The 24,594-nt window shown below is 36.0% G+C and overlaps 1 protein-coding gene across 7 annotated transcripts in view; it reads left to right on the top strand.

Annotated features, from left to right (window-relative positions):
- IFT80 (intraflagellar transport 80) overlaps window positions 1–24,594 on the top strand; it is a 55,140-nt gene that overhangs the window by 17,578 nt on the left and 12,968 nt on the right. For all 7 annotated transcript variants that reach the window (XM_009634436.2, XM_035889988.1, XM_035889989.1 and 4 more), the window contains 7 exons: window positions 4,002–4,111; window positions 4,650–4,739; window positions 5,775–5,912; window positions 16,672–16,851; window positions 19,253–19,371; window positions 20,227–20,301; window positions 21,832–21,995. In XM_009634436.2, coding sequence (XP_009632731.1) covers window positions 4,002–4,111; window positions 4,650–4,739; window positions 5,775–5,912; window positions 16,672–16,851; window positions 19,253–19,371; window positions 20,227–20,301; window positions 21,832–21,995 — 876 coding nt within the window. The remainder of the gene's footprint in view (window positions 1–4,001; window positions 4,112–4,649; window positions 4,740–5,774; window positions 5,913–16,671; window positions 16,852–19,252; window positions 19,372–20,226; window positions 20,302–21,831; window positions 21,996–24,594) is intronic.

The raw sequence follows: 24,594 nt of genomic DNA, 5'->3' as shown, positions 1-24,594 counted from the left end.
ACTCTGGGCTGCATCAGGAGAAGTGTGGCCAGCAGGTCGAGGGAGGTGATTTTGCCCCTCTACTCTGCTCTGGTGAGACCTCACCTGGAGTACTGCGTCCAGCTCTGGAGCCCTCAGCACAAGAAGGACATGGAAGTGTTGGAGCGGGTCCAGAGGAGGGCTACAAAAATGATCCGGGGGCTGGAGCCCCTCTCCTGTGAGGACAGGCTGAGGGAGTTGGGCTTGTTCAGCCTGGAGAAGAGAAGGCTGCGGGGAGACCTGGTTGCGGCCTTTCAGTACCTAAAGGGGGCCCATAGGAAAGAGGGGGAAAATCTTTTCAGTAGGGCCAGCTGCGACAGGACAAGGGGTAATGGCTTTAAAAAAAACAGGGTAGGTTTAGACTGGGTATAAGGAAGAAATTCTTTACACTGAGGGTGGTAAAACACTGGAACAGGTTGCCCAGAGAGGTGGTGGAGGCCCCATCCCTGGAAACATTGAAGGCCAGGTTGGATGGGGCTCTGAGCAACCTGATCTAGTTAGCATTGTCCCTGCTTCCTGCAGGGGGGTTGGACTCGATGACCTCTAGGGGTCCCTTCCAACCCAAAACATTCTATGATTCTATGATTCTACCAGTTTACCTCAGGTGGATTTCTAGTTCTTCGGGTAATTTCTGTCACCTTTCTTTCAAGTTGAATTTGTCATCTAGTGATCTTAAGACTATATCTTTCTTGAGTACTTATCTTTTGGCCCTGCTGACTTTCTGATGGGCTTCTAGTGACCAGTATGTTGAGTAAGAACCAAGGAGCGATATGAATAATTGGTGTATGGATTGTCTTTTGCTTAATGGAAGCAAAATCACAACAGTTGCAATGTATACAGTTTAATTACAACATGTTTATTATGAAGTGGAACTTACTTTTTAAGGGACAACTGTATTCCAAATGCAGCTCCTGTGTTCTTGTTGCCACAGAGACACATAAAATTGTCTGAATTAATGTTTCTACTACTGTGAAAGTAAAAAGTCTCATACAGACCTACTGTTGTAATTACCTGTAAATATCTGCTGTGGCTGAAAGTGTCAGCATGACTGCTCTATCACTCCTGCACTCAACCCTAGCTCTTTCTCTGCTGTATACATTGGCCACGGGAATGATTCATTGGGGATTAACATCTGCTAGTAGAGCACTGAGATATGAAGAAGCCCACCCTGTATGCTTAATGCTGATGTTCCTTCTTCAGCTCCTCTCTTTAGATCTCACCTTTTCTGCTTTTCTTACTTCTTCTCTCAGAGAGTATTTTTCCTGAAACTGCTTATCACCAATGCAATTCACTGCAGTTTGTCTATTCTGTTGAATTTTTCTTTCCACAGCAATGCAATGTGTTGGCAGTCATTTCCCAACCAAGCTCTTGTTAAGTGCAGAAGGAAATGAGTTAACTTAGCTCCTGCTGTTAAGCCTTGGAAATTGTGGTTAAGTAGTCAGCCATCATAAAAAAGTTAAACATTTGGTTTAAATATAAAAGTCTTCTGATTGTTAAATCAGCATTAGAGCAGGACAAAAATTAGTTTATTTAGAATTTCTGTACAGCTGGTGACAGAATTTATGTCATTTTCAACATAAATTGTTGCCAGTAGGAAAATAGCTAGTGCCAGATTTACTTAATATATGTTTTATGTTTCTATGAGTTGTCTCCTGTAATGGTTGACGAGTTAGAAGATGTAATTTTTTTTTTAAGCAATATAAAATAAATGAGTTCCTAAAAGAAAATACATGAAGTACAAAAACATTCAGGAGCAATGACACCAGGCCTCAGTTTATAGTTTGAATATTTGGAAGATCAAATGAAGTTTAGTGTGCTGAACTGATGTGGCCATAATAAAATCAGGCTTTCGTTCTGAGAGAAAATTCGAAGGCTTAAGTGGTGAGATATTAGATGATGTTAGGACAGTTGATATAGCAGTTCAATCACTTAAGTATCTAAATCTCATCAAAATATTTTCCGTAAAAAGATATTCCTGAGTAATTTTTTGAAATGGAACTGAATATGCCCAAAATGTCTTTGAAAATTTTACCCTCTAAGAGCATTTCTTAAGCCTTTTGGGTTTTTTTATTCTCATAAATTATAGATGTAAAAAAAAATGGTTTATTTGCTCAATTTTAATGAATTTGATCAGTTTGATACTTAGTTATCAGCTCAGATAGGCATGACTCCGTAAGAAGTGCATATTTGTGAGAATGTAAAGAATTTCTTTCAGTTTTCCTCTTCTAAAATTGTGAAATTGCCAAATACCAACATCTAGCTTGCAACAATTGCTCATTCTGAGATTTCTTATTTCTCAAACAGAACTTTTGGGGTACAGTTCAGTTGTGTTAATATGTGTGCCTTTTGGGGTTCATTGGGCTATTCTACCTAACCTCCAAATCTATTCCAGAAGGAGATGGATCTCATTCAAGTCCTGTCTTGTGTCTGTAAGCTCTATATGGGTATCTTGGAGTGCCCTAGGTGCATCACATCGCTTAGGTGCCTGTGGCTAGACAATTGAATCTGGTCTTCAAAGGCCTCATTTCTGCCAGTAAGAATATCAAGTCTGTTAGAGAAAAACAGATGCCTGAAATAAGCCTGCTTTTTCCAATTTCAGAAGATACGGAAGAAAGTTTTACAAAAAGTAAAAAGAATGGTCTGACAGGGACTTGTTATACAGTGTCCCTTGCAGTTTTATATGCACTGTTTCCATGTCTTGTAATGTTGAGACTATGCTGAAACTTGCTGTCCATTGCTACAGGGCTTTTGCCGTGACAGAAGTAAATGCTCGGACATGCTCTTTACTTCACTTTCTTAGTTTTATTTGCAAGGAATCAAGTAGCGTAATACTTTGATTCTTCTTCTTCAGGGGAGACTAATCCTGTCAAGTACTATGGAAAATATTTGCATAGTTGGCAAGTCTCTTTTTTTTTTTTTTTTTTTTTTTCTTCCCCTGGATGCTTTTCCTATGTAATTTTTTACTTTCTTCTATTTTCAAAAAAGGTCATTTGGAAACTGCAACATAATATCTTTTTGAAATGGAACAGTCAGCTTTATTCTAGATACATCATTCTGGAGTTTTCAATCTGAAGAAAAAATGTTTTCAATTAATTGGTAAAAATCTGTGAAGTCATTGGGCCACTCATTCTAGTTTTATTTGTTGTCATTTATTTTCTAAGTTGCTTGTGTATGGGATGTTTGGGTTTTTCATATGTGGGAAAACAAAAACAATTGGGAGTATATAAATGAGGTTTGGTGAAGCTGAAGAAACAAAATTATCTAGTTATGAAGATGAGTTGACTGAAGAAGAAATCTTAGAAGAAGAAATTTGGTGATTTTAATTCTTCAAGAGGTGGTTTTAGAGAGAGCATGAAATGAAAAAGCAAGTGGTAAATGTAGTTGGAGTCTGCTGAGAAAGACTGTGCAATAAAATGGGTAAGTCTTGAAAGTTAAGCGATGCATTGAAAAAATTGATAGGTACAACCTGAGAAAAGGAGATACCTAGAGCACTAGTAAAGTCATACACATTTTCAGTAACCCAGATGTGGTATTAGACAAGCCATCAAGTCATTATTTGTTTTGCATAGAGTTGATTAGTTCAGAGTTAAATTTAGAGTGGTCCCATTGAAAGTTGTAGGTGTTTGATGGTTTACTCGAGTGAATTTGCCAGGACTTCACCCTATGTATTTTTGTTTCCCTGAGGAGTGTTGGAAGGGTATGCAGCATGAGCTAAAGTCCTCAGAGTTGTCTTTCTGGGTTGTGTCTGTCTCTTACTGCTGTTCCTATGGCTGTCTAAAACATGAAGTGAAGCCATAAAGGTGGCCAGAAGTGCAGTCAGACGAGTGTGATGGACAAACAGTTGCCTCTAGTTTGGCTTTCTCCCACTCCTGAATTTTTGATGTATGATTTTAAGTAACCAGTTTGCAGTGGCTATAGCAGTTTCTGCATAATTTGGTCAGATAAGCAATAAGAAATGTTTTTCTCTTTCTTTCTGTCTACAGGAACACCAGTGTACTCAGTAGCCTGGGGACCTGATTCTGAAAAAGTTCTCTATACTTCAGGGAAGCATCTGATTATTAAACCTCTTCAGCCAAATGCTAAAGTTTTGCAGGTATTGTTAATACATCAAGGTTGTCTCACGCTTTCATGTGAAAACTTTTTTCAGTTATCTAGAGTTTCACCAAACATTAAATGTTTGTGCTAAAAATCTCCATGCAACATGTGTACTGCTCATTTCTTGCCCCCTGCCCTTTTTAGTTTTTTTGACAATAAAGAGATTGTTCATTTCTCTAAACTAAAAAAGTTTTGTCAGTTCTTCAGGTATGTGATTAAGCATTTCCCTTTTCATAAATAAAGAAAAAGCAACAAGATACAGAAGTCCTTCCCTTTTCATTTGTTACAAAAAGGCAGAAAGATACAGAAGCAATTGCTTAGAATATCCTTTTATTGCAGATTGTTGTGCTTTCATTCTGTCTTGTTCAGTCCGTATTTAATTTATTTTTCTCCAAAACAGATGACATCTGTGCTGTTGGAAAACCTGACCTACTTTGGAGTGTATGAATGCTAGTAAATGATGACTGATAAATATTAAAAATAGAAGTTGTCAGACTTGTTGCATCTATGGTTAATTATTTTTTTTTCCGTTTCAGTGGAAAGCCCATGATGGACTTATTTTAAAAACTGACTGGAACTCAGTTAATGATCTTATTCTTTCTGCAGGTGAAGACTGTAAATATAAGGCGAGTACTAGTTAACTTTTTAGGGGATATTGAATGACCAAAAAAGATATTAAGCATTCTGATGTTTTCTAATTTTAAAAATACTTGGAAGCTCAAATTAAATGAGAATTTTTCAAGAAAAACTTGTTACCCTAAGTTGTATTATTTGTAAATAAATATTGCTCTGACTAGTAGCATAAAATTAGAAATGTCTTTTTTTTTTTTTTTTTTCAATACAGCAGAATAAAAATAGGTAAAATGCAAGTGGAACAAACTCCAAAAGGAAAATATGTAGAAATATAGAAATGATTACTTGAAATAGTATAAGCTATGACATATACTGAAAAAGATAATGACATAAAATTAGAGGAGATAAAGCTACTGTTCTCTATTACAGGAGCATTAGTGAATCCCTTAGGGATTTTTTTTGGTTAGAATATTCTGTATGCAAAATGGAAAGCACATACTGTGTTTCTTCCCTTATGTAGGAACTTCTTTTTAATTGTAACATGTGTTGGTTCTATCATTCTCTAAGTGTTTAGTAGCTGTGATAAAAATGTACACAATTAAGAAAATAATAAAAAAAAAAAAATCATTGTGTTAAAACCAAGTAACTTCACTCTGTGAATTGGCTTCCTGGTATTCTCTTGGCTTCAATCAGTGAGAAAATGTCTTTGGTCTGGAAATTTGCAGAGGTGCTTTGCATTGTTGGGAAACGAGTGCAAATAGAATAAACCTTGTGGTTATTTTACAGACTTACAGTAACTTGCAGGAAACAAAACTCATTAGTTCAAAATATTTTATACAGAATAATGTAACATTTGCCATAGCAGCAAAGCAAAGTCTATTTCATTAAACAAACAAATATTGATTAGGAACAACCTTTAATGAAAAGTGAACTATAATATATGTGATTTTTCTAGTTACACAAAAAGGCACTGACATAACTTAGTAATTTCTGCAACTTCTGTGACTGAGGGAAATTGACAGCTCTAGGATAAGTAAAGGCATGCCCAAACTATGTTCTTATAGATATATATTTGATTTTTTTTAAAGGTCTGGGACAGTTATGGACGTCTACTGTACAGCTCACAGCCCCATGAATATCCTATAACATCTGTTGCCTGGGCTGTGGATGGAGAATTATTTGCTGTGGGGTCTTTTCATACTTTGCGTCTATGCGATAAAACTGGGGTAAGTAACAACTCTGAGAAATAGCAAATGTGGAATTGTACAAAGTTATTGATAATACAGCAAATATTCTTGAGGATATATATGTACAGGTCGGTATTTTTATTAGCAAAAACTAGTCATGACTTCCAGCACCTTTCTACTGGGTGCGTCTGACTAAGATGTGCCTTCTTGATCTGCCTAGCTGCACTTCTAAATATGTTTGGGGTTGTATGAAGTTTTTTTACAATATTTTGCTTTTCAGGACATTAAATTTTTCTGTGCATTTTTTAGCTTTTTTCCTTAAAAACACAAAGAGTTTACAAGCATCTCTTGTAAGGCAATCACAAAATGCAGTTATTAACCATAAAAAGCAAGGAGTACTTAACAGTAACCTATCTTTTAAAAGGAGGTAGAAGAACAATGTCCTGTGCTTTTATTATTTGGCTTTTTTCCTCAAAAATACTAAGAGTTGACAAGCGTATCTCATGAGGAGATCACAAAATGCAATTGTCAGGCATTAGAAATTACAAGACTAAAGTAGTAGTAAAAGAGGATCTAAGAGAATATTCATGCTTCTACTTGCAATGGCTAGACAGGGCACAGTCTTTCAAGCTAAAGACAAAGTTTAATCCTCTCATCCAACCATCTCTATTACTTCTTAACTGTTGTGAGAGAAGAAAGGCTCCTAAAGGAGATGTCTTATGCCTTTGTTTCTCTTTTTTTTTTTTTTTTTTTTTTTTTAACTTGAAGCTTTACTCCTACTTTGTTGTTGACCTAGGTTTTTTTTTTTTTTCAACTTGGTCTCCAATTAAAATTAATTTAATGCCGTTCCATCTACCTGCATTGGTATTCTAAATAAGTTAGCCCAGAGCACAGATTGGTCTCTCTGAATTTCCTGTGGTTCTGCAACTTTTTGTTCAGACTCGTGTTACATTGAACCTTGCTGCTTTGGGACTTTTATTGTCCCATTCTCTACCTCTTTTCTTGTTGTGTTTGTTGTTCTTTTGCTCAGATTGGGAAAACAGTGTTTGCTGTGGTGGTTTTGGGCGTCTTCAGTAGAGCATGGTTCTCCTTACCATGAACTTGGGCTATGCATTTTGAATATTTTTACATTCACGAAGAAGAGCCTTTAAAAATTCTATGAGAAGAGGCATGCAGCATAAGATCTCTTGAGTCTTCATATTTCACTTTCTATACTGATTCTGGTTTCAGGGATCTTCGCTGACAGCAGTAAGTGTAAGCTAGGCATTAAATTTGAAGCAGGGATTGCTTCTATTTTCTGTGCCTTTTCCTTCCTTACTTGCTTTGAAAAATTTCTAGTGCTACTTAAACTGTGTAATTTGATGACAAGTATCTTGAAGGGAAACAAAAGTACTCACATGCAATTTTCTTTTGGAAAGTATCAATTTTCCAATTTTGAAAGAAGTTGTTTTATTTTGGTATCTAAGTTTTTAAGATTTTTATGTTACAGACATTTTTATTATCTGTGTGTTACAAACACACTAGAAAGTTCAGAAGAATAAAGTAGTGAATAGAGTTGGAGACTGGGGTATGAACTTGTGCAAAAGATTGGTGTACATGAGTTAAAAAGATATTCAAGTAGGTATAAAAGGTAATGAAGTAAAGATATTTCCTGTCTCTTTGGTATAAGGCTGGAGAACATCTTGCAATTTCCATCATTTAATGTTTTTCATCATTGAAATTATTCTTTTTAAAGAAGATATATCTTACTGTTAGATTTGCCTGCCTCTGTTCAGTTCAGAATTGCATACTATTTCTCTTTGCAGAAGAAAATGGATAAATTGTCTCTATGCGTACAGTCATAAAGATGGTGTACTCATGCCTCAGCTGTTAGAGGATGGGACACTCAGATGGTTGTTAACTGGCTACGTCACCAATGGGGACATCTTTTCCTCTCCCTGGCATTCTTCTGCTTAGGTTAATGTTAGGCACTGAGGGCAGGATTTTGTCATTATCTTTACCAGCTCGGTGCACGCGTCTGCTGATACATTTGCTGATTCCCTTAGAAGGGTGCTTTAGGATTGCCTCAAAGCTTTTGTTCCTAGGCAAGGTAGATAGGAAGATTTTTCTCCATTTAATATGCCACTTAACTCAACTTAAAATGTAATGAAAATGGTAATCTACTCTGACTGTTGCCTTTCCATCTCCCTATATAAATATGCTGTTGTAGAAGTGTAGATGTGTATGTGTATATACCATATTTCACTGGACGAAGCCAAATAAGGTATATTTGTATAAAGCAATTTATATTAGTATAATTACATCTGTGTTGGACTACATTATGTAGTTGATTTAAACAATTAATCTAGCCAGAACTTTAAACCATGTCCTCTTCTTCCACAACCACTTCCCATCTCCCTTCTGAGGACTGGGATCACTGAGCGGTAAACTGAAATAAACTGGGATCAGTGAATGGTAAACTGAAATAAATATACTCTTGTGTGGGTGAGGCCAACAATTTAAATTGTATTTTGCACTCAACATAGATTTATGCTTAAATGTGGCAAAGACTGGTGCAGCAGAAAAGGAAGAAAAAGACTAGATTTCTTTTTCTGCTGCCATGTATGCTGTTTCGTAGCATATAGCTTTTGTTTCTGATCCCCAGGGCCTTACTGTTTTTCTTGCTAGTTATTATGTAATATAATTTACTATAACTGTGGTTCCAACTCCAGCTAGCTGAAAACCAGTAATTTTTTAATCTGCCTTTAATATTGAACAGGCTTGTGGACTTTGAAATTTTAATGCAGATAGGTTTATTTTTTCATAAAATTAAGGGTTCTTTTACAAGGTTTATTACTCCATTCTTAAAGAAACAAAGATGTACAGTAGCTAGAGCCAGATGCTTTTGATTGTTTAGCAGCTAGCAATGATAATTTATTGTCTTCAAAAGCCATGATTTTTCATGAAAGTTTCTTTCCTGACATTAAATGTAAATAGTTACTAAAGAACTAGCTTTGCTAGTATTGAGGGAAAAGGAAGAATGATTCACATACCACCAGAGTGATGGAGTTTGAAGAGAACCAGACCTGGCTTTTACTGGTCAACATAGACATTTTTATTATGTCTGATGTAATGGAGCTGTATTGGCAGATTGCTCCTCAGGGAGCCATCAGGCGATATATATATCATTAACTCTTCTCTAGCATATGTGTTCACTTTAGGGACATAATTAAATTAAATTCTAGTAGTGTATGTTCTTTTTTCCTATTCTTTTTACCTGAATACGTTGTTCTAGCAGCTTCATCTTAAAAAAGAAAATTACAAATATAATTGTAGCTCTTGGAATTTTTATTTCTTCATTTAAAAATAACTTTTCCTCTGTTGTCATTATGTATCTAAAAGAAATTATTATGGCTATCGTACAGAATACCAGACAAAATATATTTAATGTTGAAATTTGTTGTCTGCTTTAGTGTCTGTGATCATTAATCCTGTAGAGACTACTGAGATTAAGTTTAGAGTATATATATTGAAATGTAAAGTCAGATGCATTGATGGATAGACTTTAGCATTCCTGTTGTTCACAGCTTTTCAGAATCTAATCACTTGGATGGAGGGCAGTGCTTAAAAAGTTCATTTATGTAAGCTATTTCCTGTGGCTCTGCATGCTTCCCTTGACATTACTGATCAGGTCAAAATATTTACACAGTAAGAGATGGTAAGAATGACTGAAATTCACTGATTTCCTCCTTTCCCACTCCACTCCCACATAAGTATCTTAGAAAATGGACCATACACATCTGCTCCAAAGACAGGTTGCTTTTCCAGTGGCTTGGGGAGCATAGAAGGATAATTGATAAAAAATTTTAAAGTGAAACATGGTGGTCAAATGAATCCTTTTAGAATTGCCAACAAAAGCTAGCAAAGATCATAGAATCATAGAATCATAGAATGTTTAGGGTTGGAAGGGACCACTAGTGGTCATCTAGTCCAACCCCCCTGCAGTGAGCAGGGACACTGCTAACTAGATCAGGTTGCTCAGAGCCCCATCCAACCTGGCCTTGAATGTTCCCAGGGATGGGGCCTCCACTACCTCTCTGGGCAACCTGTTCCAGTGTTTTACCACCCTCATTGTAAAAAATTTCTTCCTTACCTCTAGCCTGAACCTACCCTGTTCTAGTTTAAAACCATTTCCCCTTGTCCTAACACAGCTGGCCCTATGAAAAAGACGTTCCCCATCTTTCCTATAGGCCCCCTTTAGGTACTGGAAGGCCGCAATCAGGTCTCCCCGTAGCCTCCTTTTCTCCAGGCTGATGGACATCAAATTTATAGTTTAATAATGCTGAATGTATTTATGCATTTGCCTTGGGGAGGCCTTTTAGATTTTCTTCCATTAATGATTTATTTATCCTTAATGGGGATTGATCAGTTTGATTTGATTTTTGGTTGCTGTTATTTTCCAAACTAATTGTGCTCTTCTTGTTAAACATTTATTTCTGGTGATGTTTGTCTAAAATCTGATTTTAGAAATAAATTGATGTTTGTTTGACTGCTAAATCTTGCCCTTTGATTTACTTTTATCTTGATTTCATCACTATGCTTAGCAAGTGCTTTGTAATGAAAGCAGTTCTCTGCATACGTCTGTAAGTTCATGTTTTTAAATGATTATGTACATTCTACAAACTCTCTTTTATTACGGAATGAATTGTGGCCGTTTTACTAGACTGGTAGTTTGCATATCTAACTGATTCTGTTATATGTGGCTTTTTATATTCCATAGCTTGCTCCATGGAATGTCTAATTTTGCTAGAAATTCTATGAAAAACATTCGGAAAACTAATAAAATTTAGGGAATACTGCCTAAAATCTACAGAAAATAGTGTAAAACAAGTGTAGTAACTACTCCTCACCCGCTATCCCATTTAAAACAAGTGTGAGTATGGTGCTATGGCTAAAAAATATTGAGCTCTGTGATAATGTGTATCTATTCAGCTTTTTCTCAGAAAGATACAGACTTGAACTTAATGAAAGCTGGTTACATTCATTTGATGTCCAACGTTGGTCATATGTTAAATAGTTAGCAGGTTTTGTCCTTTTTGCCTTATTTCCTTATTTTTAAAATTGTTGACAAAGAGAAGCTTTGAAAATAATCTACGTGTTTAGCATTAAAGTCATGATTTTCATTCAGGACAGTAAATTATATGACTACTGTAAAATTAACATAAATTTATCCTTTAAATTAACATTAGATATTAGACAAGTATAAAAGAAGGAGCAAGATTTTGAAAGTGAATGTATACAGTGCATATGTTTTCATATTATTCCGATAGTGCTGAATTGTCCTAAACTGGAGCACTACAAAAACTCAAGCAAACCTGTTTTCTATAGACTTACAATGCGCCTTGATCCCATTACATTTAGTTTGTCTTGTTCAGAGAGATACGCATTTGGCAGTGTAACAAAAATAAGGGTTTTCTTCTGTGCTGTCTCTATTTCATCTACCTTTGTTAACAGCCACGATCCTGAATTCTTTGTAGCTCAATAAAAAAAGTTACAGGTGGATTTCCTATGGAGTTATATTGTTGACCAATTCTTTCCAAGTTGGCATATTTTAATTGATTAGAATTGGCTAATGTAACTTTTGGAAGAAGATGAAAACATGTGGATCATCTATGGAAGTAGTAATCTATTTAAAGATTTAGATCAATGTTTCATTTTCTAAGGTTAAGAATTTATACGGGACAGTTTGTCATCCTATTTTTAGGTTTGGGGTCTAATATTTATGAGACTGCTTGATTTCAAGAGAATTTCAGATATCTTCTGCTTGGCTTTGTTCTTCTAATACACAGCTTAATACCTCACCTGGAGGTCATGGCTTACTTTGTGACAATTCACCTTAATTACTGGGGTCAAGTCCAACAAATGTTTAAGAAGGCAACAGGAATCCTTCATAGCTATGTACTTCAATAGTTATGTTGAGGATAGTTTCTCCTGTTCAGGTAAATTGCCCTGTATTCACATGTAGCACTAGATTTCCCTACCTCCAGTTATACATGTTGTCTCTGGTTTATAGAATCTTTTGTGGATTCCTGTGTGGTAGGAATTGAAAGCCTACTAAGTCTTCTTGTATTGTAAAATATCATTATATTTTATACTGACTGAGCAAAATATCGGGGCGGGGGGGTATGTATATAGACGTGTGTATATATATATTTCCCACAAGCTAATTCCATATATGTGTGCATATTCAAATGTTTCTAATGCACCTAAGTATGGATTTGCTTTGGATAATTGATTTTTGTAATCTTATAAGATCCAATCTGCTTTCCATTACATCAGAAAATTAATAGTCATTTTCTGATGCGAAGCTTCTGGGCCTTTTGCACTGAAGTGTCAGTTCATCACTCAGAAGCAGTGAGAGCTGATTGCCAGCTTTTAATGGACATTCAGACTATAATGTATTTTCATATGTCAGCTACCTCTGTACTAATGTGAACTGCCCTGTGGGACACAAGGAAAACCGAGCCTTCACTTAAAAAGAAATAATAAATAGAAGTCCTCAGTTATTAGGACCTGAAACTTTCTTTAAGTGTCAGACTTGGATTGGAGGCTGGTTCTGGCATGCTCGTCTTGTTTTATATCAATTGTGGCATAAAGGGACAAGAGCACATATTTGCTGTTAGTCCATTCTGCTCTCTGATTCCTGGAATGGATTGTGGGGGAGTTTGCGCATTTTCTTCTCATAAACAAAGGCAAAATAATGGGCAAAGACTATTACAAAGGCTATTATTAGGTATGCTGTGTAGATTCTGACATCAGTAGTATCAGCTTTAGTTCAGCATATGTCAGAGTTCTTTGCTCAAAACTCCACATACTGGTAAACAGAGCCAAAACAGAGACCAGCCAGGAGCAACCAAGTGTCCTTTGCACAGCTGACATCAGTATTACTCTTCTAATTTAAAATTTAAGAAAATACTCTTTCTTCACTATGTTTTTTCAAAACATTTATACTGTGGTATTATGTGGATAACCATTCTTAATTTATTGCCTTCAGTCCAGAAATAATAACTAACTAGATCTTTCATATTGAGTCTTGGAGCATCAATATTATACATGTGAAAGACTGTCCTTGTTCCTGGGACACAGAGTTCTCTGAATCTGCTCTCTGAAGTAATTTCACCGACTTCTCAAGAGCCTACTCAGTTTCCATCTAAGGAAGTCAGACAGTATTCAGTGACTATAGTACTTCATCTTTTTTACTACATTGTGCAATCAGAAAAGGGAAGCTTAAGTTATTGCTTTTATGTATTTTTAATAGAATGAAACTTTTATAACTACTGTTTTTGTTCTTGAGAGAGTTCATTGAATTAAATGAAAAATTAATTATGACACAGGAAAAATATAAGCCAAACAGTAATACCAAAGTATAATATTGCAGCTAGTGTTAGAACAACGTTCATATAGTCATATTCATACCCTTTTTTTTAAGTCAGTGTATTTACGAAATACATAACAGCTATTTCATTTTTTAAAAATTGTTCCGATCTTACAAATGGAGAGCTAAATGATTTTTATTGTAAAATTTTGTGTACATGATAAATGTAGCAGGCACCTGCAGGGAGTATGAATCATTGGAGTGGTCTGAATTATACTGAGAGCTTTCAAAGATAACTGGAAAATAAACCTTTTTAATTGCTTTATATATTTATATTTTTTTAAATTTAGGTTGTAATCTGGAAATACTTTACTGAGTATTTCGACTACTTGAAAAAAAGACTTCTGATTCAAAAAAAAAAAAAAAAAAAGTAGTTTTGGAAATGTATCCTCTCAGAGGTGCAATGTATGTGCTATGCATAAAAACGCAGCACCAAGCCACATTCTTCAAGCTCCTTAAACTGTTTCTTAGTTGATGGCTTGATGCCCCTTTATTATTCATTCCGACTGATGAGTAGATTCTTGATCTAAGGGAAATGACCTTAGAAACAGCCTTGTCTGTTTGGGAGGTTCCCAATATTCACTTTTGAAATAGTACTTCTTCAAACTGTTCTCAGATAGATCACATCTGGCCAGCTGTGAAAAAAGTCTCGGGTGTAGAGCGTTCTCTGAGTGTGCTTGTTACAATCATTTGTCCTACAATCTCAAGTGCTTACTCACTTGCCATATAAGGATGTCAGACATAGTTAAATATTATGCTCTTAATTACTAGAGAGTGTTTCATACAGAATTCATCCCGTTGAGACAGAAGAGTAGGTTATGGACTTTTCTCCAAAAATTGCAATTACCTTCCCCAACTGCAGAGCACACAGGCAGTGAATGGCGTGTCTGTGAGCCAAGAGGCATGGAAGCCGAAGCCTTAAAACTGAGTGCTTGAAATTGGAAATTCAGTCAGTGCTGACATTGTCTTTCGCTCACCCGTACACGCGTAGGCAGTAACAGAGCCTTAACTCAGTAGGTCATCGTACATAGTGTTCTGCAAATCATTAGCGCAGCCGGGAGGTTGAATTTCATCCCATTGTGTTTCCTTGCTATTGAATGTTTAAGTCTGACACCTTTATTTTACTGTCATTTTTGTGATTTCATTTCTTATAAATCATATGAAGACTTTGTGTGAAGGACTTAGTATTTATTGGGTTTTATGTGTACTGCAAAAGAAATCAGAATATGAAATGTGTTAGAAACATTAGGCAAGTATTTTCTTCCAACTGTCTCCCCTTTGGTATAATATCAAATATCCAAAAGTCATGAGAATCCAATGTCTACATTTAACTTCAATCACATGTTTTTTCTTACTGATTTGATTCTAAGATTTCAAATGTATTTGACTATTCAGGTAGCTCTTCAATTCCTAAATGTTTTTTGAAATATTCTATGACACAGGTCTGAAGAGGCTGTAGTTGAGGTTTGCTTTTCGTCTTAAGACCAGGTTTAATGTCTTCCTAAAGGTCCATAAAAAGGTTGTTTCATTTTTTGTCATCCACTTTCAGGGAAACACTTGTTTGGAGATTTGGGATTATTTGTATGAACTGTATTTCTGAGATGCAAGAGAGAGAAAACAAGTGTCTTGGTCTGAAAATTCTTCAATTCTTTTACAAGAATGTATTAACAAGGATCCAGCTAAACTTCAGAGGAGTCTCGTACATAAGGCTGGGGGAATTTAAGAATGAAGTTATTCATTGGAGGAAATTTAAATATTGAAAAGGAACAAAATTAGGTTTAGAACTAAATGTAAGCTTCTCTCGTAACTACATTCATGCTGTGGATCAGAAGGAAAAAAGCTCTTTGTGCTAGGGGATTTATAATTTTATTTTTTGCAATGCTAACGGAGAGAATGAAAATGTGGGGGGGTGTCAAAGGATAAGAAGTAATTTGCTGTTTCATTTCATGCCTGTGCATCCCCATTGCACTGGAACAGGCGATTCCATGGTGCTGCATGGGCAGGACAGGGGGTACTGTGCCTTGTACAGAGGCAGGCAAGGAATTAAAGTGTTAAATGCAGTTTACACCCTGTTGCTAGAGAGTATAAAGCTCCTTGATTTTCTTTATTAAAAGCACCTTTTAGCAGCCAGGCCGCAGTTCAGGAACTGCTGTATATTCTCTGGTCTCATTAGCTGCTTGGGCAGAGCAGCGCCTCTCCTGCTCCACGAGCCGCCCTGCACTGCAAGCTTCCAGTCACTGCTGCTTTCACAGCTTCCTGCTATCCCAATAATTTTGGGCCTCCATTTAAAAAACCAACAAACCGAACTGATAACTATGTTTTAATAGATGTAGATGACGTAAACCAATAGATAAAGGAAAATGTTAGCCCCAATACCACAGAAATGCGTTCTTTGGGTACAAGTGAGCCTTTCCACCTTGCAAAATCCAGTTAGCAGAAAAATGTACGTGGTGGCATTTGGCCTACCATTTGAATTTCTAGCTCCATAGGAAAGCAGATACGCTACTTATTTTGATAATAAGATTCAGAAATACAGTTATTTGACCTGTGCCCCAACGACATTAAACTGTGATACTCCTCTGTGAGCACCTCTTAATTAGTCTAAAATGAACGCAACACACAGAGCTATTGTTTCTGGTTTTCTCCAAAGCTAGGCCAGATGTCACTGCTTTGGTTGCAGTAATGTTTCAATTTTTTTGTTGTTATTGCAAGGATAGCAGCTGGAAATTTTTCATACATCCTTCCCCTTACAGTAACAACAGAGACTAGAGAAAAAGGTAGGCAAGGTATCTAGCTGCTTTTTTGTGTTAGGGGGAGAATGGTATACAGGCATCGCTTTCAGAGCTTTTCTTAATCCACTGGTGTCCCTTATGTTGGAAGGATGGAGAGAAGCAACACAAGAGCTTTACAATTCTCTGTATACTGGGATAGGAGTGCCTTGTTTATACTGACTGATTTTGCTGCTGTCACTGCAGCATAAATTGAATGCATCACACTTAAGACCATAGCCCATTGCACCCATGTAACCAGTATACTTGTTTCTAAGTGCATTCACTTAATTTTTATGTAGTGAGCATCTAGATTTATGAATAGCTAAGCACACTTTAAATGTATTGTGACTAGATAACTTTTACCTAATGTGCTTCAGGCACTGTGACATTTTTAATTTCTGCTGTACCTGATGGTTTTCCATTTTGTATCCCTGTTTTTCGAGAATCTGACTTAAGACATCTACTCTCTTCGGTTTGCTTACTGAAGCTGTAATAAAAAGTTAGTTCATTGATGTTTCTTTAAAAATTATAACCATGCAAATCTGTTTATTACAATAAATCATTTCCAAAAAGTACAAAAAAAAATAAGGGTTCTTTTCTCTTTTTCTGCAAGTGGTCTTATGCTTTAGAGAAGCCAAACACTGGCAGCATATTTAATATTGCTTGGTCTACTGATGGCACTCAACTAGCTGGAGCGTGCGGAAATGGACACGTCATTTTTGCCCATGTTGTGGAGCAGCGCTGGGAGTGGAAGAACTTTGAAATAACGTTAATTAAGAGGAGAACCATGGAGGTAATCTTCACAGTTCAGAGCTGTGCGTTTTGCTTACTAGCTTTCTAAGGCTTTTTTAAATGCAAAATTGGAATTTTTAATCCTCAACAAAATATTATCTTTTTTTTTTCCTGTGTATATGTGACTGAAAATATTTAAGATCATAAAATGGCCAGAATTAGCAAATGGTGTAAATAATTATCAGTTGTACAGAAGATCAGATCCTTGTAAACCAAACCATACCACCAGATGGACCAGAATTACTTAACTCAGAAGTGCTTTATCCTACAAAACAATGCAAAGCTCATTTGAAGAGCATGTGAAATTAGCTGTGGGAGGCCACTTACAAGGGAGAGATAATTTCAAGTGTAATGAAAATATTTATGCAGAAAACAATACAAATACATTGGCCAAAACCAAAGCATCATATTAAATAGTATTACAGTAACTGTCAGCAAAAATGAAGCTTCACAATTAAGTCTAGATAATATAGAGGAACTTTCTTTACCTTATCTGCATTCATGAGTTGTTGGAGACACTGATGCACTTTGTAATAGCTAATGCTTTAGTAAGGTTTACTGTATCCCTATTAAGGAAGCTATGATGAATGTTGCTGTCTTAGGGCATTTCCAGATAAATTTGGTTGCTGGCTATAGCTGTAAAGAGTTGTAATGTGCTTTTCTGCACCACATATTGTATTACTGCCTAGATTCAGATCTTCCAAAGCTACAGAAGTTTGTCATATATCATATAACATATATCAGGTACCTGCATGGTGCTTCCAGCTGAGTACTGAGCAATAGGCATTGACCTCGGTGGGAGCTGCCAAGTCTCAGCGCTGCTGGAAATGTAACAAGCCCCTACATGTGGTTTCTGGAACTTAAGTTTAGGATCCTTTCTTTGAAAAATCTTGGCCTGAATCCACATTTAGGTTACCAAATATCTGGGAATTAATACAAAAATATGAATTTTTACCTTCTAATTTGTCCTCTGTGTTCCCAGACACTGACTCACAACATTCACTCTCTGAACACTGGGATAATGTAAGATTTCCATTCTCACAAATTTTCCAAATTACACATTTGGTATTGGACACCAGGCCAATATTTTCTATATCGAAGTCAAGTTCCTAAATTCCTGATTAGGCCCTTAAATGTTTTTTGGTCTTGATTCTTTAATGTTGAATATGTAATTGGGAAAAGTTGTAACAACAGAAATGCTGTATTACAGTTTGGTCCGGTGGGTGGGATAACATGAGTCAGTGTCTGGGAACACAGAAGACAAATTAGCAGGTAAAAATTCATATTTCTTCTTTCATTCCTAGACATCGACTCGTAACAGATGGGCTCTGTGAATAATCTTCAGGGTGTTTGAATATGCAAACAGCTGAGGAAATATAGCCAACCCGATTCAGGACTAATTTTTTATTTTATTGTTTTATAGTTATTTTATTTTGTTCCTATATATTTACATAGGAAAATTTTGCCTGCAAAAAAGTTCTAGATACATATTTATTTTTTTTTTCTGAATACTACAATAGCTAAGTTAACTACAGACATATCACTGCAGTGGACATAGCAATTTAATATGTCTTTGGAAATGGTTTCTAGGCTTTCATAATAACTGAGTTCAGTCCTTGTTTTGCAATTGGTTGCATAATGGAGAAAATCAAAAAGAAGTTACCACCATCATAATGGTGACATCTTAAAAAAAAAAAAAAAAAATCCCCGAACAAACAAGCAAAAAGAAGTCATAAGATATCGTCTTAGATTTTAGCTGCCTAAAATCTTTGAACACAAAAAGCTGTGTTGATTAAAGGCAAACTGATTTTTCTTGAAACATTGTAATTTGAGCAAATTTTCACAGAAATGGCAAAGGCACAGCCTGCTCACCGAGGCCATCTCTAAAAGTTCCCTTACTTTAGAGTGTGGTAGCATTAAAATACATGCTAGAGATATTCAACAGCTAGACAACATATCATTATCCAAATCTTTGATATTGCTGAATTGTTTTGATGGGGTCATGATGGGATCACTGAAGTATTGTATTTCAAATGTTTAAATAGTCAGCAACTGAACAATGAGTCTTAAAATGGGAACTTTCAGACATCTTCGATCTCGAATGATTTTCTCAACCTCATGTATAATATTGTGCTTATACCTTATGTATTCCAAGTATGCATTAATTACCCCTTTCTGTTAAGGAACTCCATCCAGCTCTTCAGTAATTACTCATTATTTATTCAGAGTTTATAGAACCTTTAAGTTTTCACCAGTGCTGTGAAAGCGCCTGTTCCCACATAGATATGGTTCTGCTAATGGCATAATAGTATCAGCATATACTTACAATAAGAAAGAATATGATATTTCACTAGTTTTCATTTCAGTTACTATTTTATTCAATCAAATTTTCTTTTTATTAGGTGCACAATGTTATTAATGATGCAGTAGATTTGTTGGAATTCCGTGACAGGGTTATTAAGGCTTCTTTGAACTACGGGCATTTGGTTGTTTCAACTTCTCTTCAGTGTTACGTGTTTTCGTAAGTAATAAATTCATTAAGCTTTCTCAAGCTTAGCTAACAGTTGTAAGAGAGTAGCAGAAACTTTATTTGAAGTACAGTAGTTTGTTTGGTTGGTTTTTTTAACTAACTGAAATATTCTATGGAACCTAGCATCATCTACAACAAAATGTATTGGAGTATAGTTGCCCTCCCCCGTCATCCTTTCTTTCAGCTTCTTCCTGGTGCCATGACTGCCTGTTCAGTTTGCTGCAAAAATTTGGCAGGCTTTCTTTTTACGTAGAGGGAGCAGGATTGGTGGCTGGATGCAAGTGTATTTGTCCCTCCATCTAGGGACTCCTTTTTTTGGGTGCTGCTTCTGGCATGCCATTATTTTGGAATAGAGTAGGAATGATTCAATCCTGCATCATGTTTTAAGAACATGATATTGTGTTTCATATGCTGAAATTTAAAGTTTACTCCTAAAGGTACTTACCTGTTCAGTGAGATGACTAATGCTGAACACTAACTAATGCAGCCTGTAATAGGGCACACAAGAAAGGGACTCTATCCTACCTCTGGATCACTGTAGAAGAGTTGAACCACAATCCAGAACTATTTTAAAAATGTGTTTTTTTCATATAAATATGATTTTGCTGTTTACTCAGACTCTTAGGTCAGCTGCTGCTAGTGTGAAGGGATGCAAAAATGATCATACTGCAATAGTTATCAGCGTTACTTGGCTTCCTAAATGCTGTTTTCCTTTTGAAAACCTCCCTTTTTAGGAATGTTAGATGATTAAAATGTGCATGCTTTACTTGGTGAATTCAACTTCGTATTTGCAATAATATGTGAAGATCAGCAGTTTTAACGAATGACGAATTTTTTTCTTTGCAGTACAAAGAATTGGAATACACCACTGATCTTTGACCTGAAGGAAGGAACAGTTAGTTTGATTCTACAAGCGGAAAGGTAGCTTGCTTCTTGTAATGCTTGCTATTAGATGTGAATGTGCATTTCTTAAAAAACTTTGCTATGTAACACAAGCACATATTGAAATAACAGAAATAGACAAAAAGTGTACAGTGTTGATAAGCAGCATGTGAAGGCTTAGCTGGTATATTTGCCATAGATCTGTGATGGTGGTAATGAATCTTTTAACGTATTACATATGTATGTTTGTAATCTTATTTATGGAAGAAAGTAGATCTTCTGACATTACGCTAGCACACTTTTTTTGATGTTTTATATTGCTTTTTTGAACTGGAGTGTATTTTGTATAAATTGTCTTTCGTCTCCAGTTTTTATTAAAAGCATGGCCAGGTATGCGAAGTAAGAAAAACCATTTTTGTTACATATTTGCAAGAAATTACTATTTTGTTCTCAGTTAAAAAAAAACCAAAAACCTGTATTTCCTGAAAATCATTTGTCAAAGAGATCTTTATGTGTGCTTTTGTAGAAACAGGGTCTTTCAAAGGACTAAGAATAGGCACAGAAGTAAAAACTTTGAGTTTTGATTGCAGTCTTAATTCTCTTGCTCAAATATTGTTGGACAACTTTTTCAGCATAGTTCAGCACAATGCTCACTGCATTTTTGAGCACACCAGATGCAAAGATACTACGGTAGAGAATGGGTAAGCAAATGGACAGGATTTTGAAAATCAGGTTCTAGATTTGAAGTTTTGTGTTTCTGATTAAAAGTGAAAATTTGAAAACATGACACAGATTCTTTGGCGATGTAGGTGATCATGATGCCACAGAACTGAACCTAAGGTTTTGGTAAAACCAGTCTGCCTCGACAGATAATGCGCAAACAGACAGTGGTTCATTTAGGTGCCAGTGATTGTTAACATTTACAATAGCTGAAGAACAAAGAACTGGCTTTTTGTTTATGGATGCGTTTTGTGTCTATGAACTATAGATACTGTACTTAACAGTTACTGTTACGTAGAACTATTTATAGTCTTTACAAAATTTGCAAAGTCTTTCTGCAAATAAGTTATTTTTCACTGAAGCACTGCAGTGTAATAGATGGTGATTAAAAGTGTCTTCTATTTGCTTTACATAATAATCTAGTCGTACTGAAGGAAATGCTACAGGTAATACTGTTTCAAAGCTAGCTGTGAATATTAAAGCTGTTTCTCACATATATACACAGAGCATTGCCTCATGGGGTGATGTGGGGGGGAACCATCTGCAGCGGTATGCTTTGTCAACAGGAGTTATAAGATTTAAATATTATAATACCTATAATGGATAAAATAATAGTGATACTAGATAATAAATATTTCTCATGGAAAAAGATAACATTCTCATTAAAACTGAAATCTTCCATACAGAGCTTTCAGAATATCAACTTTGAAATGTAAGGCTTAGAAAGGATGTAGTTTAACTGAAACCAATTGCTGGATATTAGACAATTACCTTCAAATTCTTGAAACTGGCATCATGTTTTTTCTGTATTATTTAGTGATTTACATTTTTGTTGGGGTTTTTTGGTAGGCATTTTCTTCTTGTAGATGGTGGAGGACTTTACTTATATTCATATGAAGGAAGATTAATTTCCTCTCCAAAATTTCCAGGAATGAGAACAGACATTTTAAATGCCCAGACAGTATCTCTGAGTAATGATACTCTAGCAGTAAGAGACAAAGCTGATGAAAAGGGTGAGTTCTCCATTCTGGTAGTTCCATGTTTGCTAATAATTCATTATGAAGTTTTCAACATCTTCGCATTTAACTTTACTTAACATAATTATGGTGAAAAAGCATAAAGCATAAACAGCTTATCTATGTTATAAATTAAAGATAATATTTATTGTAAAACTGAATTAAAATGATGGGTCTTGCTTGTAAAGAGAATGATATATGTTTCTGAACTTCCAGTTGTATGTAATGCAACAGAGAACCATGGAATATTTACAGTAAATACTTGGATGTTAGGTTTTCACTCTCTGACATGTGATTTTTCTAAAGAAGTACCTCAGCATTTTTTTTCTGCTAGACTGCTGCTCTTAGAAGCTACCAGTACATTAGTTGTGATTAATTTCAGTTCTCAGATGTTCTTTGCTTTAGTTTATTTGGGTTTGTATCCTTACAGCATGTAAGTTTTCTATGCAGTTGATATGACCATAGTTACAAGGCTGTGATGTTCTGTCTCAGTGGCATGTTCTTGAAGATTTTTATGCTCTTAAATTTTGTGGTTTGGCATCAAAAGCACTATAATTATGAAACACAATACGGCCAAATGAGCTTTAGGTAAATTTTTGCATTAATGAGTGGTACAGGAATATCTTCTTGTCAGTCAGCTTTTTTCCTTTGTTCTATCTCTTGATGCAAATATGTAGTTTGGCTGTGCAACAATTTGAATTTTCAGTGTCTGCTGGAGACAGACACTTCCATTGCTGGAAAACCCATGGCACTATGACTTTTGACTTCATAACCGTGCCATTTATAGGCCATACGAATATTAAAATGCAGGGCTGCAGTGGTATCTGTAGCTGCATTTCTCCTGTGATTTGGCCAGTAAGGGAATTACCAGTGGGAACAACTGTGCACAGGAGGTGCCGTTATTGCAGAGTGAAACAGTGAAAACTTCCTGCCCGTGGTTCCAGCTGACACTGACTCAGTCTATTGTCTGTATCTGTTATCCTAGGCATAATGATTAGATTTTTAAAGAGTTTCAGAATTTTAGGATTCTTTGTCTTGCAGCAAAGAAGAATCATATTTATCTTCTTTTTGCCATAGAAATAACCTTTCATTGTGAAGTACAAAAGACAGAAGAAGATCCTGATTATTATAGGCAGTGAGTTAGCCCTTTAGTACTGATTGCATGGCAGCTTTCTCAATATATAGCCCGCAACTTAAATTACATGATGACTAAAAAAAAACCCTTGTAATAATCCTTTAAAATATCCCTACCCAAGCAAAAGAAAAATTAGGTGAGATTTTTCTCACTTCCTTGTTACAAAGCAATGTTGCTACTCTGTACAACTTATATGTGAAAACAAATACTTTAATTATTACACGGCTATTCTAGATACCTATTTTAGATATTATTCATTTTGAATAATTACTTTAAAGAGTAGTAATATAACTGTAATGCACATTCCATTTTTAAGGACAACTGCTTCAGAAAATGTCCTAAGCATTAAAGATATCTAAAATAGTGGGTAATAATTAAAATTGATTTTAATTAGCAAAAATATATTTCAGTGTAAATTATTCAGAAGAAAGCAGTAGTTTGCGATGAAAAAAAGATAAGTGAAAAGTTGCATCTTATTTCTGATCTTTTCCCTTTCACTCTGTGTCTGTATTCATATTACACAAGTGTATGTATGTTTATTTATATATTACTTCATATGTTCATATGAAGGCCAACCGTACTCTGGGCTGCATTGGGAGAAGCGTGGCCAGCAGGTCGAGGGAGGTGATTCTGCCCCTCTACTCTGCTCTGGTGAGGCCTCACCTAGAGTACTGCATCCAGCTCTGGAGCCTTCAGCACAAGAAGGACATGGAAGTGTTGGAGCGGGTCCAGAGGAGGGCTACAAAAATGATCCGAGGGCTGGAGCACCTCTCCTATGAGGACAGGCTGAGGGAGTTGGGCTTGTTCAGCCTGGAGAAGAGAAGGCTGCAGGGAGACCTGATTGCGGCCTTTCAGTACCTAAAGGGGGCCTATAGGAAAGATGGGGAAAATCTTTTCAGTAGGGCCAGCTGTGACAGGACAAGGGGTAATGGTTTTAAACTAAACCAGGGTAGGTTTAGACTAGATATAAGGAAGAAATTCTTTACAATGAGGGTGGTGAAACACTGGAACAGGTTGCCCAGAGAGGTGGTGGAGGCCCCATCCCTGGAAGCATTCAAGGCCAGGTTGGACGGGGCTGTGAGCAACCTGATCTAGTTAGTGGTGTCCCTGCTCCTGCAGGGGGGTTGGGCTAGATGACCTCTAGGGGTCCCTTCCAACCCAAAACATTCTATGATTCTATGATTCTATGTTTAACTCAGAGATTTTATTATATTGCCATATTGACACCTTGATAAAAACAATAGAAGTATTTTAAAAAATTGAGGTTATATAGAAAATTAATCCATAAATATTGACTGCTGTCTATATGCATGCATATTTAAGATTTTGATGGTAAACTCACTCTCTTGCCCCGTTCATGTCTTGCCTGTCTTCCCTAATAGACTGAAGAACATCTCCATCTCCCAACTATTCCTGTTAGTGTCCTGAAAATCTTGTCAGCCTGCATGCAGGCTAATCTAT

Source organism: Egretta garzetta, unplaced genomic scaffold, assembly GCF_000687185.1.
Source record: "Egretta garzetta isolate BGI_Z169 unplaced genomic scaffold, ASM68718v1 scaffold172, whole genome shotgun sequence".
NCBI lineage: Eukaryota > Metazoa > Chordata > Aves > Pelecaniformes > Ardeidae > Egretta > Egretta garzetta.
This window is presented reverse-complemented; position numbering and strand designations above follow the sequence as displayed.